The sequence below is a fragment of the Prunus avium genome, chromosome 6 (assembly GCF_965620075.1).
Source record: "Prunus avium chromosome 6, drPruAviu1.hap1.1, whole genome shotgun sequence".
In the NCBI taxonomy this organism is placed as follows: Eukaryota; Viridiplantae; Streptophyta; class Magnoliopsida; order Rosales; family Rosaceae; genus Prunus; species Prunus avium.
In genome coordinates, this window is record NC_142289.1 from 13,303,057 (window position 1) to 13,320,748 (window position 17,692).

The 17,692-nt window shown below is 41.4% G+C and overlaps 1 protein-coding gene and 1 pseudogene across 1 annotated transcript; both read right to left on the minus strand.

The window, feature by feature from the left end:
* Nucleotides 1-1,727: 1,727 nt before the first annotated feature.
* On the minus strand, nucleotides 1,728-2,703 carry LOC148293710 (cysteine-rich receptor-like protein kinase 26). Its single transcript, XM_088254768.1, has one exon. It carries the CDS (start codon nucleotides 2,696-2,698, stop codon nucleotides 1,874-1,876), a length of 825 nt encoding a protein of 274 aa, XP_088110894.1. The 5' UTR covers nucleotides 2,699-2,703; the 3' UTR covers nucleotides 1,728-1,873.
* Nucleotides 2,704-5,338: 2,635 nt separating this feature from the next.
* LOC110767919 (uncharacterized) lies at nucleotides 5,339-14,984 on the minus strand (annotated as a pseudogene).
* Between the last annotated feature and the right edge of the window lie 2,708 nt (nucleotides 14,985-17,692).

Below are 17,692 nucleotides of genomic sequence, written 5' to 3' on the forward strand. Positions count from 1 at the left end.
TTCAAAACATATTTGTTGGAAGTCAATTTTGGTGTGGCATAGCTGAGAAGAGAAAAAAGAGAAACTATACCAAGTATTAGAGCTCAGTTTTTGGCCTTAATTCAGTGGCTCGGACCTATGATTACTTTCCAATAATGTTGGCTTCTGGTTCCTCACAAATTGTCAATGAAACCCAATGCAAAGCAGGCTTCAAAAAATAAAAAAGCTATGTCCAATACTATGGGAGAGGCAATATCATCAACTGTAGTTTCACGTTTGGCATGGCTCCCGAGCGAGCTTTTGTATCTGATAGAAAGAGATAAAGGTTCCATCTATATGCAGCCATAACCAAGTCTAAGAGAATATGCCACATGGAAGTCTACCACACATAAAACCTTCTCATAATTCTCTAGAATATTTTTTTGACTTGGTAAAGGTATCATCATGTAACTGAAGGAAACACTGCCTCACTGTTAAGCACCTAACTCTAGACAACTTATAAATTGTAGCACGTATTCTCAGGATTTCACTATCAATAATGAACAGGACGTTAAGCCACTATAGATTTAATACAAAACTAATTTCAGGATGTCTTTGACTACATAATTGAAAAATTATTTCAACTTTAAATAAATCATGGACATTAAAAATAACCATTCTTAATTTTTTTCTACTTTGTTTTGGCCAGATATAAAGTAAGTCTTAGGGGGTGTATTCAATTGAGATTTTAAAAGACTATTTAAGGATAAAAAAATCCAGTGGATTTAATCAGAATGTAATAACTTATAGGATTTTATTGATGGATTTGTATAATCAGGATTTTTAACTTTTGGATTTTAAAGATTATATCATATGATTTTATAAGATTTGAAAGGACCACATGGATTTATATTGTGGCCTGACTAAATAGGGCTATAGCCCAAATCAAAATTTGAAACTTTTTTAAATATCGAGCACGATAGATATAGTGAACCCAGAATTTCATACCCTTAAAAGAAAAGAAAAAAGGTAGCCCATGCATTATCCACAAGTACAGCAGCCGACCTTGACAAAAAGGTGTTTGCTCCCAGGTAGGCCTGAGCGCGAATCGGTTTGGAAAGGTAGAGGGCTCTTCCGTTAACCAAACCAAAGACTTCGGTAGACCATTTTCTCTTCCGTTAACCAAACCAAAGACTTCGGTAGACTTCGGATCGGTTAACCTAACATTCGGTTCAAAACGGATCGGTAGGCCAGTAGCACCGTAATAAAAACATACTAATAAAAATACAATTTATAATAATTTCACATAACATAAGTTCTTGAACAAATACCCAAATTATCAAATAACTTAGTTTTAAAGTTACAAACGAACATTAAAACTACATAATAAAATAGCAAATAACGTTACAAAACAATAAGAAATTAGTTTAAACGCTTCAAAGAACCAAAAATTGCAACATAGAGGCCTAGTAATCTTCAATCCAAATCTGATTTGTGTACTACTGTCAAATAACAACAAAGTTAAGAATAAATATCAAGTACATAGGCATTTATTTGGGATAAAGGAATGGCATTTGTTGAAATATCCACAGTTTGTGCAGAGGTTGGTGTAGGAGTTGAACTTGCATTTGACATAGGACTAGTAGATGAACTGAAGGTTCTTGCAATTGAAACACAAATGAATTAAATTAAATAAAAAGACATGAGTGATATTACATATAGCTCTCTGCAATTGAAACTAAAGATTAAAACTATAAATTATTCATTCCTTACAATATTTAAATACTAAAATTCCTTGTGCACATTTGAAAAGTCAAACATATATTCCAATTCATATAGCTTTAATCATGCTGTACCAAAAAAGAAAGACGAGAAGTTGCAGGTCTATGCAACTTTCATCTCCTCTTAGTTTTTCTCATGTACTGGTTGATGGTGGAAGAGGACTAGACAGTGGCGGCGGGGATGACGGCAACGGCACCACAGTTGTAAGGTCATAGAAGCGATTGACTTCATACCTAACGGTACAGCTGGGGTTCTGAACTCTACAACCTTGCTTCCTCTCACAATATGCTGGGATATATCCCATAGCAGCATCCAAGCATTCACTGCAGGCCTGCTCGGCCAAATCCGGCGTGCACTGCGCAAGTCCATATATTGGTTGGAAATTGGGAGCGGTTGTGTTCCCTACCGCGAACTTCCGAAGAGAACCGTTCGCCGCAGCTTGACCATTTAGGTCTTTCAGCAGCTTCCTCATCTCTTGGAAAAACCCGTCGAAGTCGGAGGACGACAGGTTCTGTATGTTCCACCACAACGGGAAAACAGGGGTAGTTTCCATGGCGCCGTGGATGGAGCGGTTTGCGTAGCGCAACATGCACTCGTCGTAAAAGCCGATAGCTTCCTTCTGATTGGGACAGACCTGTGTGAGCTTTTTTGTGGAGTTACTGAGGCAGCCACGGCAAGTGTCCGCCCTGACATCTCCTCGACAAAGAGCGATTGCGTGGACCTGGTCGGCGTTTTCTCCAAAGGAGGAGTTGTAGAAGCCGTAGCCATTGCCGTTGTTGGAGGGGGAAGAAAGAGAAGAGAGAAGGGTGTTAAGGTTTGTTCGGTAGGTGCTGCCTGTGGTATAGTTGCCTTTCTCGTAGAAACAGCCATGGCTTTGAAACTCAGGCTGAGCAAGGGATTGAGAACTTAGTAGTAACAGAATGGGAGAGAGGAAGAAAACAACTCTTGAAGAGGCCATTAATGGCTCCATTCTGTCTTGTATTGTTGGTTAAGATCAAAACTGTATTTATATACTTTTTATTGTAGCAACGGTCAAGAAAAGATTTGTCGTGTGAAATTTTTCCAAGATGCATTTAATGAGGGTTTTCTAATATTTGAGCAATTGAGCGTGAGATTTTGTTTTTCATTGAAAAATAATTTATTTATTTTTGGTCAAATGTACTTTCCATTAAACAACAGACAATATATCAAGGTGAACATGACATACTTTTTCTCTAACAAATAGAGTACCCGGAATATTTGTTGTGCAAGAATAATTGTCTGTCTGATCATTACACGCAATATTAGAAGAAGCCTCAAATTTAAATTCTCTTGATAAAAAGAAAATTTAAATTCTCAAGGTTAACACCTAATTTATTTTGTATCAATATTCCAAGAACATCATTAATTGGATGCAACTTTTTTGGTTGAGTTAGTTGGATGCATTATTTTTGCAAAATTAAATATCTGAGTATATATAAAAACAATCGTGTACCACTTTACTAACCACATTTTTATCTTTCAATGAAAACAATAAATTTCAAAAAGACAAACCAAAATTTTAATTTGACCCTAATTGTCATTATGGTGGTTTTGCTGCTAGCTGGGTCACATTTGCATATGACTCTGTTCTTTAAAGAAATTGTACTGGTCATGTACGTAATAAATTTTCAACTATAATTTTTATTCTACTTTTTGCAATTTGATCTTTTTTATTTTATTTTTGTCATTTGATAGGGAGGGAAATGGGGGCGTATTATATTGGGTTGCCTCAAGATTATCTTTTACGTGAATCGAACTCCGGTGCACTCAGGGCCAGTCTTTAGATTTTGAGGGCCCCGTGCTAACCTTAAACTGGAGCCTCACATAAGCTAACACAAACTTACACCATTACGTAATGCCATACAATAAATGTTTTTTTTTTCTTAAAGTAAAAATCATCATCAATTAGCATGCAAATTACAAATTAAATCATCTTTCATTATATAACCAATCAACATGATAATGGAGTAAGTCATTTAGTATATATAAATTGAAATTTAGAGACATACTTGAATTTCAATTTAGATTTAAATCTGACTATTTTCTTTTGAGTGACATTTATCAATTTTTTTGGTCGATTTTTTGTGTTGAAAATCCTTGAAATTGAAAAAAAAAATTGTCAAAGGATTAAAAAAGAGAGCCAAGGAGAGATATTGGTGATGATTATTACTTACAGAAAATAACGTGTTTGCCTTTTTAATTATTATGATTATTAATTGTTGTTACCAAAAAAAAGTAAAAAAGAACTAAAACTATGATCTACACAAGCGGGTTTTGAAGTCGCGCGCTGAATGGAAAGTTGAGGCCCTGCAAACCAACACAACTAGAAATGTCTTTGTGTGAAAAATTTGCTCGCTTAGTATATATATAACATTTATTAATATATACATATATTTTACACATTAAAAAATTCTACGCATATGTATATACATATACATTTCTCAAATAAATAATCTACGATTTTCGTCTTTCTTTTTGTTCTTATGTTGAGAAAAGATAATATATATTATTAGAATTCTCAAGAAAAACATCAATAATCAATTTGTTTAGGGACGACCCCCAAATCCTTCCACACACACTGGGAGAGGCAATACCATCAACTGTAGTTTCACGTTGGGCATGGCTCCCGACCGACTTTTTGTATCTGATAGAGAGATAGAGGTTCCATCTATATGCAGCCATATGCCACATGGAAGTCTACCACACATAAAACCTTCTCATAATTCTCTAGAAAAAAATTTTGACTTGGTAAAGGTATCATATCATGTAACTGAAGGAAACACTGCCTCACTGTTAAGCACCTAACTCTAGACAACTTATAAATTGTACCACGTATTCTTAGGATTTCACTAACAATACTGAATAGGACGTTAAGCCACTACAGATTTAATACAAAACTAATTTCAGGATGTCTTTGACTACATAATTGAAAAATTATTTCAACTTTAAATAAATCATGACACTAAAAATAACCATTCTTAATTTTTTTCTACTTTGTTTTGATCAGATATAAAGTAAGTCTTAGGGGGGGTGTATTTAATTGAGATTTTAAAAGACTATTTAAGGATAAAAAAAATCCAATTGATTTAATTAGAATGTAACGACTTATAGGATTTTATTGATGGATTTGTATAATCAGGATTTTTAACTTTTGAATTTGAAAGATTATATCATAAGATTTTATAAGATTTGAAAGGACCACTTGGATTTATATAATAGGATTTATATTTGGGCCTGACTAAATAGGGCTATAGCCCAAACCAAAATTTTAAACTTTTTAAAATATCTAGCCCCATAGATATGGTGAACCTAGAATTTCATACCCTTAAAAGAAAAGAAAAAAGGTAGCCCATGCATTATCCACAAGTTCAGCAGCTGACCTTGACAAAAAAGTGTTTGCTCCCAAGTTGTGGCTTGATATTGATGTGTCATTTTACGGGGTTAGAAGAATGCGTTTCCTTCAAGGATGAAAATAGGAATGACAACATTCAAGGCTACAATAGTGCATTCTCATGGATGACAACCAACATAAATAAAAGCAAATATTCGAAGGTAGAAGTCAATGAAATAAGCTAGTCTATAATTGTTCTTGAGGTTCCCCCACCCCCCACTTCATTAAAAAAACAAAACAAAAATCCGTTGGTTCAATTGGAAATTCATCAAAACAACACTCTTTCCGAAGAATGTTATGTAGTGCTACACATGCCAACACAAGCTCTGCTTGTGTCTTAAATAGAAATGGAAGCGCTGGCTTAAAAATTATGAACCGTGATTTAAAAATACCAAATATCCTCTCAATCACATTCCGCAAGGACGCATGACGAAGATTGAACAATTCATTTTCACTTTGAGGGTCATTACCATGACCTGCAAAATCTTAGAGATGATATCGCACACCTTGAAATGAAGCTAAAAATTGGCGCTGATTAGGAAATTCACAATCCACCAAGAAATATTTACCTAATTATTTATACTATACATATAAAATTAGTATGAAAAGTTAAAAATAAAATAAAATTATCATTTAAAAAATAAGTACTTACCTTGGGGCACTTTAAGTCCGTTCCTCCTTGATAAAGCATCACTTAGTAGCTTTGAATCATTTAAAAAATAAGTACTTACCCTAGGGCACTTACAAGCTGCTAATACATTTTGTGATATCTTTCCATGACGATTACGATAGCTGCTTACATCTTGTCCCCTCACCATTGTCGGAATATGTGTACCATCAATAGCTCCGATGCAATCCTAAAATTATTCATATGTAAATATAACTATATTATGAAAATACATATTATAATAATGACAATTATAATTACAATATTAATATAATTAGATAATCATCACATATCTTGAGCAAAGGGTAAAATTTTGTGCTTTCCCTTATTTTAGGGGGCACAACGGGTCTTGGTTTAGCCATCAAATCAGATGCTACTGAGTTCAAGGCCTTCAAAATCTTGTGAAAATTTTCACTTGCAGCAAATTGTGATCGGCCAAATATATTACGAATTACACAATATCTAGTATTTTGGCCGACGATTTGTAGGAACACTTTAAGCATTTCTTCAACATAAATAAATCTTGTATCCTCCAAAAGTGTTTTTTCTCTAAGAATAGTGCATAACTTCCGGAATACATTTTGTATACTTGCCGGAAGATTGCAGGATCATCATTCAATGCTTGATGTATATAGTCATATCCAATGCTAATAATTCATCGTTGAGTTAGTGGACGTTCAATTTGTTCACCATGCATCATAATCAGAAATTGATTTAGCACATGTATTACTCATAAATTGCCATCACTAAAATACTATTGGCTTCATCAAATTCTTCATCAAATTCTTCTTTATCTATTTCGTCTTCATCTATTTCTTCGTCATCAATTTTTTCTTCTTCTATGTCATTACCTTCATACAGCTTGATTGTGACATTACCTGCCAGTTAACCAAAACTCATAAGACAAGTTTCAGGTGAAATTACTATATCGCCTATAATATTCAGAATTAAGAACTATTGAACATCTTCATTCAATATGAACAAACATGACTTGCACCACGATTGCCGCTGCATTACATATGAATAAACAGGACTTGCACCACGATTGCCACTGCATTACAGAATCAACGGTAAACAAACAATATTTTGAGAACTTTATGACCATGAATTGTAGTCTCTGGCAGCCTATAGATTTTCCTATTGACACTTGGGATTGACACATATCCCTGAATAACAGAGGAAAGCTCTGTGTCTGTGATGGTACTTTATGTTAGGCAAAACATAGTCCAAAATAGACAAAAGCATTGCACAACCCAGAAATTAGTTCACAAAGCTCAGTTGATAGATTTATGAAGCAAGTAAAATCCAATCAAATTGCAAATGAACCAAAAGCATATAACCACAAGCATTCAATTAGTTTAATCAAATTACAACCAAAATAGTTCAACCAAATTATAACTTAAAAAGTTCAACCAAAGTATAACCAAAATAGCACAAACAAAATATAGTTACAAAATCCAAGATGATCAAAATACATTAATCATCCTAACTTGAAGACTATCTAAAATGAGCGCTCTTCGAGTGACATCTTCGGAGATTGGTATCAACTTATCTAGTATCAAATCTAGAACTTGGCTTGGGAGCCATGCCCAACCGGAATCAAAGGTTGATGATAATGCCTCCGCCATATATAGTTCTCGTTAATTTCCACACACTCAAAAAATCAATAGTTGTACGTATTTGTAGGCCTAGGCTTTGCCATTTTATATAGAAGTAGTCCCAACAATCCTAAACCGCGTAGAAAACTATCACATAAAGCGTCTCAATCCTAGTTTGATTTGAAATATCAATCCGAAACCAGAGGCGGATCGACGTTGGGACAAGAGGGGGCTCAAACCCCCTTGGAATGCTGAAAAATTGGGAAGGGACTCCATGAAAGCCCCCTTAGACTGCTGCTGGAAGCCCCTGCACACCAACTGCTCTACGAAATTCCCAGCCGAACTCTTCCTCTGCTGCTGCGCATTGCGCACGCTGCGCGCTAATTTTTTTTCAAAACCTGCCTTGCCAAACGACGTTGTTTGGTCCAAGGCTCAGTCAATTTTTTTTTTAATTGACCTGGCCTCAAAACGACGTTGTTTTGGGCCAGGTTTTAAAAAAAAAAAAAAAAAAACAGCATCACTTACACCCGATTCTGCACAGCAGCTCCAAACTCTTCATTTCCAATTTCACATCTTCATTGCCATATGTATGTGTTATTATTCTGGTCTAATTTGTGAAACAGCCTGCAAATAAAATCAGGAAACGACTAAACTAAAGATAGAAACCTGGAACTTACCCTTGTATATAAGTCTGAAGTTGATCTGGAAATTTGACTTTTAGTGACGAAAAATCTGAAGAACACCGTCGCAGAAAATTTTTAGCGACGAAAAATCTGATGAACATCTGTCGCTAAAACCTTTTGGTGACGAAAAAGCTTCAAATTTCTGGGCAAAACAGCAGCTGGGTTTTTATAGTTCAATTTGTTTATGTTATTCCCTTCCATTTTCAGTGCTCGCCTTTATGTTATTCCCTTTCATTCATGCTTCCTCTTTTTCTAGCCTCCGCCATTCATGCTTCCTCTGTTTAGAAAAATTTTGGAACTTTTACACTAAGCCCCCTTGGCCACATAATCCTGAATCCGCCACTGAATGAATGGTATGTATCCAGAAGATTGCATTACTTGGTACTTGGTTCTCTATCCTCATATAAAAACAGGTGACACTGGATCTCAATCTCCCATGATGCACCTAAGTCCCTATATAAATGATGAGCATCCAAAAGTTTGAATTGATCTGTTATGTGTAAAAAAAGCCTCTAATATTAATCGTTAATTAAATATAAATATTCAATTGATATACTTGTAACCAAGCAAATCGGTAATTAAGTAGTGTATAATATTTTCCTGATAAGTAAAAAAAAAAAGTAGTACAATCCTCTCCAAACACTAATACATACAAAAAGTTAACAAGACCTACATCCGATTAGAGTTAGAGGGGAATTAGTTGCAACTATTGCAATCTACCTGACATCTCGAAAATTAGGGAACACAGTCATGCTTGGGACTTTCGAACATTGGATGGTTGGACAGGTCAGTTCTTGGGTTAGGTTGGATCTCTGATCAAAGACCCGATGATTGCCAACACCATGGTTAGGGTCACTTCAATATGCAGGGTTTGGTTTGTATATTTGTGAATGCATCCCTTCCTAGTTGTAAAGTTGCATTATTTAATAAACCAACTTGCCACATTTGTGGAAAAGAAGGCCCTTCACTTTTTGTTTGGTGACAAATTTCATCAACAGAAATGGATTGGTATTGAAATTTGCCAACTAAAATGGTCAAGCCCTGTTAAGACTTATGTGGCAATTTCCGAACGACAAGTTGCTTAGGAACATAACTAGCATGCCCTATTTCATGGGGCACCTGAACCACCTATCCAGACGGCATGTCGAATATCCCAAAAGCAACCAGATCACTATAACTCACAAAAGTCACAACTTATAATCCTAGTACCATACTCACTCAACAAGATGAAGAAAAAAAAAAACTCAGTAAGACTGCTGAGGTTGCAATGCATATATATCTGACAGTTTAGCATTGAAGAATCACTTATGTTTCACGTAACCACCCAAGAAAAGCAAATGATTTAAACAAAGTAATTAACAAATAACAAACAGTAAAAGTAACATTAAACTGATGATCAAAAATAAAATTATGCTAAGAAGTGATATGATGGGTTAAATTCAAAGTAAGAGGAGGGGCAACCTCATAGCTGGAAAAGATTGTTGGCTGGAGTTGCTTTATGTCAAATGCTGGAATGACAACGTTAGTTAATGTCTGGTCTGGTATAGTTTTTTGTCACCAAGTTTTTGCCCAACCAAGTCATCATGTAGGTACGTTCCATTGTATTTTGGTCATGCTCTAGAGCTTTGATAATCTTTGTAGTATGAAAAAAATACTGGACAGTTGTTGTCTAAAAAATTAATAATGCTTATATCAGAATCTATTTTTACAACAATGTTCTATATCAATATTTAACAAAAATTTGACTTTTAACTTGTAAACATTACTGTTTTTGGGGGAAGATTTTGGGGCAGTGGGTAAGCAAGACCACCAGTGCGTGTTCCTGCAATCACATCGAAATAATTGGTGATTCTTGCATCTTCACATTGAATATCAATCTTTAGGTGATGAGGTTTCCATAGGTTGGGGCTTGCAAAGGTATACTATTGGTTCTGTCCATGAGACTAGAGAGTTTGATATGCACTATATGTGTGTGTGTGTGTGTGAGAGAGAGAGAGAGAGTCTAAATTCTGGAAGAGGGTTTAGACAAATATATAGCTAGAGTTCTTTGGTGAGGTTTCCTTTGACAGAAGTTCAGGAGGATTTATAAACTCCTACACTTATTTTCCGAGAATCAACCAAGTAAATGGATATAAATGTGATTCAAATTTTGGAATCAGTTCTCTAGTTTCTTGGATATAGTTGGATAGCGTGGAAAATGTTCATTTGTAAATAAATCTTGTATCCTCCAAAAGTGTTTTTTCTCTAAGAATTGTGCATAACTTCCAGAATATATATGGATACATTCTATATACTTGCCGGAAGATTGCAGGATCATTATTCAATGCTTGATGTATATAGTCATATCCAATGCGAGTAATTTGTCGTTGAGTTAGTGGATGTCCAATTTGTTCACTATGCATTATAATCAGAAACTGATTTAGCACATGTATTACTGCATAACTTGCCATCACAAAAATATTAATGGCTTCATAAAATTCTTCATCTATTTCATCTTCATCTGTTTCTTCGTCATCAATTTCTTCTTCTTATATGTCATTACCTTCATACATGCTTGATTGTGACATTACTTGCCAGTCAACCGAAACACATAAGACAAGTTTAAAGTGAAATTACTATATCGCCTATAATATTTGGAATTGAGAAATATTGAACATCTTCATTCAATATGAACAAACAGGACTTGCACCACGATTGCCGCTGCATTACAAAATCAACGGTAAACAAACAATATTTTATGATCATGAACTGTAGTCTCTGGCAGCCTAAAGATTTTCCCATTGACACTTGGGATTGACACATATCCCTGAATAACAAAGGAAAGCTCTATGTCTGTGATGGCACTCTATGTTAGGGAAAACATAGTCCAAAATAGACAAAAGCATTGCACAACCCAGAAATTAGTTAACCAAGCTCAACTGATAGATTTACGAAGAAAGTAAAATCCAATCAAATTGCAAATGAACCAAAAGCATATAACCACAAGCATTCAATTAGTTTAATCAAATTACAACCAAAATAGTTCAACCAAATTATAACTAAAATAGTTCAACCAAAGTATAACCGAAATAGCACAAACAAAAGTATAGTTACAAAACTCAAGATGATCAAAATACATTAATCATCCTAACTTGAAGAGTATCCAAAATGAGCGCTCTTCGGGTGACATCTTCGGAGATTGGTATTGTCTGCCGCGCAAATCTCACGGCCTGGGGTTCTGGGCCGAGGGGATGTGCGTTGACACGCGGTTTCCTGCTTTTAGGTGCGGTGCTGTTGTGCGCGGGCGTGCCAGCACGGTCTATTGTGCGTCGAGTTGGTTGATGGGGATAGAATGGTTAAGTGGTGTACCTGTTTGAACTCGTTTTCTAATCAAACGATTGTAGCCGAAAGAGGAACTAGTCTCGGCTGTTAGGTTCACGGCCTGAACTACAAGGCCGTTGAGTGATGGTGTTGGTAGTGGGTTTAGGGCGGTGCTCTGGCGCGTTGCTCGGGGAGCGACGGTCGTATGATATATGGGGTGAGTGAACGAACAACAAGGATGGTGCTCCGGCGCCTTGAAAATCAAGGGTCGTATGATATATTTGATGAATGAAATTTCCTTACAGTCTAACACTACTCCTAGGAAAGCAAGTAAAGATATTGAAAGTGCATTACAGGAAAAATAAGTTGCTCCGTGGGAGGCTTTGGTTTGGTGTTTGAACCCGTTGAATGTAGATCGAGCCTTATATTTATAGAAAGAGTTCTTGGAGGAGTACTCGAAGCTGAAAACCCTCATGGTGGAGCCTGATTAGAGCAAGTGGGTGTCTAATCGACATTTGGGATCGTGAAGTATGGTGGTGTGACCCTTTAAATCCTGGTGAATCTCGGCCGCCGCCCTGATCGTGGGTTCTGAGCTTCTGGCCGTGGAGACGCATTTATTACTCTGATAGCTAGTGACCTAATATCTCAAGCTGCCAGAATTCTTGTGAGAATGTCTACGTCTAATTACTTTGATCCTCATCACCAAATCCTGACTTCAATCACTTCCCACCTTCCCTCATGCATTAAATGCTTATTTGTGGCCAGTGGGTTTGCTGCATTAAACAGGCACTACTTCATTAAATGAAGCATGGGACCCTGTTGTCACGTGATGATTCGCATTTAATGCCTCTGGCTGTGATTTCGTTCGGCCTCGGCCTCGGCCTGCACTCGAGGCCGAGATGATCATGCCTTTGCATTCTTCTTTTGTCTTCAGGAAGGCAAAGCACCTTGTTGAAACGCTGCGTTCCAGTTTTACGAGCAAATGCCAGGGCCGAGAAAAGGGGCTCCTTCGGCCGGCTCATGGCTGTGATTTATTAGGCACAAACATTGCCCCCACATCCCTGGATTCTTCGGCCTCGGCATGGGTAGGGGCCGAATGGATTCCAAGGGATGGACCCTTTGTATTCCTTCTGAAGTGACTGACAACTGGGGCATTAAATGCGCAGGCCAGTCGGCGCATTTAATGCCTCAAGCACGTCGTGTAGGCCATCATTGCCCAGGGCGTCGCTTCGCCTCGTCCAGTGAAACGACGGTCTCTGGATTTTCGACGCGTCATCGTGCTTTCAATTCGTACGAGCCATTATTTTGCCCTGCTAATCGAAATGTCGGCCGCCATGTCTCTGTCATAATTTCGCGTGCTCTGAGTGCGCTGTCAGGCCGTTTTATCTTTCGAGAATCATACTCCTGTGTTTTGAACTCTAGCGCCAGTATAAAACCCAAACTCCTTCGCATTTTCCTTCACACTCCCAAAATCTCTGAGTTCATGTTCTTTGAAGGTTCACACTGACTTTCCCCAGTTTTCTCAGCCCTCTTTTCATTACTCAGTGACCTTCCTTCTTGCTTTAATCACTCTGGAGCCCTCCTTCGATTCCTGGGCTTCGTTCTCCCTTATTTCAACCTGCCCTAATGATCCTCATTGCAGACTCCTCGAAACCAGGGAGCCATATCTGCTGAGTCTCATGACTTGGCGATTTGGCCTGGTCCAGATGACTTGGCAGTTTGATGAGGGCGAGAGGACCTGGGATGATGACCCCATCGTGGCCGAATTTATGCGGCTGGGTACCCTGGTCGCATCCATGGCAGGAGTAACGGCCCTTACCATGGCTAGAGTGATGGCTCCTATCATAACCGGAATGACGACCGCTTACCATGTCCAGAGTGATGGCCGCTTCCACGGCCTGAACGACGGCCGCTTCCACTGCCGGAATGGCGACTGCTTACCATGGTTGGAATGGCAGTTGCCATTCGTGTCCGGAGTGGCGGCCCTTGCACTTTCCATGGTCTGGAGCGAAGCCCTGGTTTTAGGCTGGCCGTGGCTGATGGCGATCTGAGTGGCGAAGGTCCTGCCTTGGGGGAAAGCGTCTGGTTGTCTAGCAAGAAGACAATGGAGCCGAAGCGCGTAGATTTAGGATGTGATTTTTCTTATGTGTGTTTGTACTCGGCCATGACCTGGCCGTTCCTTTGTAAACGTGTCCCCTTTTTTGAACTAAATGAATAAAATGAAGTATGATTTCCTTTAGTTTGTCTTTGTCGTGCAGCATACTCTACTTTTGAAATTTTGTAAATCTCATAACTCTTTCACGGCCGTCTGCCATAATGACGGGGCATATCTCTTCAAATATTGGCCGTTGATCGGCAGGTTGCCATACTAGGAAGCACGATAATGAACGGCCCTTCCCAATTGGGCGAAAACTTGCCGAACCGAGGGTCCTTTGTCCCAATAGGAAGCATGGCTCGCCATACTAGGTCGCCTTCGGCGAAAGCTTTTTGTTTAACCCTTTTGTTGTAAGCCCTCGCCACAATTTGCTTCTGTGCCTGCATTAGGTTATAGGCATCGAGTCTAGATTGCTCCAAATCTTCCAACTCTTGAACCATGGCTTGTGCATAATTCCCTTTTTCTTGTTCAGGTTGTTCGGCCACACGAAGAGACCGAACCTTTAACTCCATTGGGACGATGGCGTCATGATCGTAGGTTAAGGCGTAAGGGGATGTGCCCGTGGCCGACCGCTTTGAGATTCGGTAAGCCCAAAGAGCTTCGGGGAGCAAGTCGTGCCACGCTCTAGGTTTCTCCTCGATCATCTTCTCAAGGATGCCCTTAATTACTTTGTTACTTGCCTCGGCTTGTCCGTTAGATTGAGGGTAGTAAGGTGTTGAGTGGATCAATTTGATCCCCATTTTCTCAGTGTACTCCCGTGTCTCGGCCGATGCGAATACCGGGCCATCAAGTAATCGTCTAACCGGCTTACCTGGGCTTTTTCCTCAGTCGTCAGGCCAAAGATAGTGTCCGCCGGAGTCACAGTAAAATACTGGCAGAGATACTCTAAATCGCCCTTGCTGAAAGGGACTCTAGCTTCTGATCCGCTGAGTGCGGGCTGGTAACTTGGCAGACCTCTCGCTCTGGCTTCCCTGTTTGCCTGGTATACGGCCTTAATGGCCGAGTCAGAACTGCTGGTGATGAGGAGCGCTTCCGCCTTTGTGTTCTTGAGGGCCAATTCCACGATTTCACGGCTCTCAGGGGTCATGCCGTACAGATCCGTGGCCGAATGGTCCTTATGGAATTCTTTGAGAAAGGAAAGACCGTTGGTCGAAAAAGGGGGGTCCCTCCCGCGGTAGATGTCGACGATACCCTCGTCTGTCCTCTCCATGACCGTGGCCTTTGGCTGAACTGAACTGGCCGATGATCCGCGGGGGCTCTCGCCTTGCTTAGGGCGCCACATCCTCAAAGGCTTGGTGCTGACTGTTTTTACCGCCGGGGGAACAACCGATTTGGATGATGACCCGTCCGCAGTCGCCACTTTTTTTTGGCGCTTGAAGCCTTCGGCCTCGGTTGTCTGCACTCTGGCCTGCGGAACCTGTCTCTGCATTCTCCTCAGCTGGGTTTTCGTCAGCGGTTCGGCCCTGCCCCCAGGCCGTGCATGGTACCAACGGTCATCTTTTATGACCGGTGGTTTGAAAGTTTTTATCGACCTAGGGGCGGCCTCTTCTTTGTGGCCCACCGAGGTGCTGGGGGTTTGTGGCCCCAACCGGCTGAAAACGGCTCGGCTAGCCGGCCGTCGGTCGTATTGGCCATCGAATTTCTTTATGGTCGTTTGAGATGGCTCGGCGGCCTTCCTCTTGTTTTCCTATGGCCTGGGTTGGCCGATTTCATACTTGCATTGCTCTCAAAGCAATGGTCTTGATTCGGCCAATGATCCCTTTTCCTTCGCCGTCCAACGAGCCTCCCCTTTTCTGGCTGGGAGTTGGGCGTCGACCATGTTGACGACAGGTGGAGGGAACGGCCTGGAGTCAACCTGCATGGCCGCATTCTCCGGAAACTGAAGCTTCTTCTCGTCTATCAATTTCTGGATGACGTCTCGCAAGACAACGCAGTTGTTGGTGTTGTGAGACAAAGAACTGTGGTATTTGCAAAAATGTTTTCCCTTTGAGCTCTTCGGGTTTCGGAATTTTATGGCCGAAGGACAATTTGACCTTTTTCTCGGCCAACAGCAGGTCGAAGATAGCCTCGGCCCTCGTTAAATCAAACGTGTAGGCCTTCGTTTCCCGTGTCGCGAACTTGGCGTCGGGTATTTTTGTGCGGCTGTTGTCAGTTTTAACAAGCCCTTTGCAGACGAAGGGTTTATATATGTTGACTTCGGCCGAGCTCATCTCTACCTCATCGCTCTCGGCCCTTGCTGAGCCGTCTGCTTTGGCGTAGCTAACGATGGGATTCCTGTAGTAGGTCCCTTTTGAGGCCGTCTTCTTCTGCATCTCTTCCTTTAACAAGGACGCATACCTGTCCACCTTGTTGGTCAAGTCATGCATGTCCCGGAATTCGATTCCCTGAAATTTCTTCCGGTATTCGAATTCCAGTCCTTCCTCGGCCATCTTGACGAACTCCCTTTCTGGCAGGTTCGTGCGGCACCAATTCCTACATGTTTTGAATCAGTGTAGGTAATCGCGAGGCGATTCGTCCGACGCCTGGCTCATCCTTGCTAGCTCGGCGACCGTTATTTCTCGGTTGGTCTGATAGAAATGTTCGTGGAATACCCTTTCCATATCAGACCAATCCCTTATTAAGTTCGGCGGAAGGTTTATAAACCACGAGAACACAGCGCCGGTCAAAGAATGAACAAACAAACGGAGCCTCTGGGCGTCCGAATCGGCCTCTCCACACTGGGCCGTGAAACGGCCTATGTGTTCAATGGAGGAGGCCTGCCCATCCCCAGAAAAAAGCATGAATTCCGGCAATCGATAGTTCCGGGGGAGAGGGGTCCGGTCAATTTCTGGCAGGTATGGCCTCATATATCTGGGCGCGTCCGGCCGCCTCTGAGCCAGGCCGTCTTCGATCATCCGCGCGTGACCTGTAGCACCTCGTTCTGTGGCCTTATCTGCTGGGCCATTTGAACAAGGGGCTCGGCCGGGATGACCGAGCTGGTCGGCGCCAGATGAGCACCGTGGGTTGGGCCAAGGTGCGTATGCGCTGCCGTTGGAATGGCCGACCCGTAGTGAAGGTGAGAGCCCAATGGACACGACGACACCTGCAATGGTGGTGAGACGGTCGGATTGCCCTGACCGTACTGTTGTGATGATATAGCGGTCGCGTTGCTTGGACCAGGATGGGTGTGGACGGCCGCAGTATGAATTGGGCCGAGCGGGTGGCTCGCAGGATGCGCGAGGCTGCCGTGCCCTAGTGATACGGCCAAAGCATGGAGCGGTCCGCGCGCTGACTCTGCCGAGTAGGTTGGCCCAGAATTCGCCCACGTGGGCTGGGACTGCCCCCAGCTGTTTGTCGGTGGCAGAGAATGCTGGCCGTAGCCTGATGCTTGGGTGTGGGCCGAGACGCCGAGGCTGCTGCTTTCGCCGTAAGGCTCGATTCTCTCGCGCTCTTGGCTCCTCGGTCCGGCTCTAGGAGGTGTCGCGGGCGAGGCTACCGGCATCCTCTCCTGAAAAAGCATTCTCAGTTCTGAAGAGAACCTGTCCATTGCGGCCATGAAGGACGTTTCTATCCTGTAGGCCTGCTTGGACATCAGCTCCTCCACTACTGCCTGTTCCTGCATGGACTCGGCCGTGCGATCCGTCGTTACTGGAACGCCGGTCGAGATCGTGACCATTTGTTCGGTCTCGGTGATAGTGATTGGCGAAGCGGACTCAGGAGTCTTAGAAGTCATTTCGACTGCTTTGTTTTTGAGCTTTGCCTGTGCCCTAGTTTCCACCATAAGTTTTTGACAAGAGTCCCACCGGGCGTGCCAAAAGTGTCTGCCACGCAAATCTCACGGCCTGGGGTTCCGGGCCGAGGGGATGTGCGTTGACATGCGGTTTCCTGCTTTTGGGTGCGGTGCGATTGTGCGCGGGCGTGCCAACACGGTCTAGCGTGCGTCGAGTTGGTTGATGGGCATAGAATGGTTAAGTGGTGCGCCTGTTTGAACTCGTTTTCTAATCAAACGATTGTAGCCGAGAGAGGAACTAGTCTCGGCTGTTAGGTTCACGGCCTGAACTACAAGGCCGTTGAGTGATGGTGTTGGTGGTGGGTTTAGGGCGGTGCTCCGGCGCGTTGCTCGGGGAGCGACGGTCGTATGATATATGGGGTGAGTGA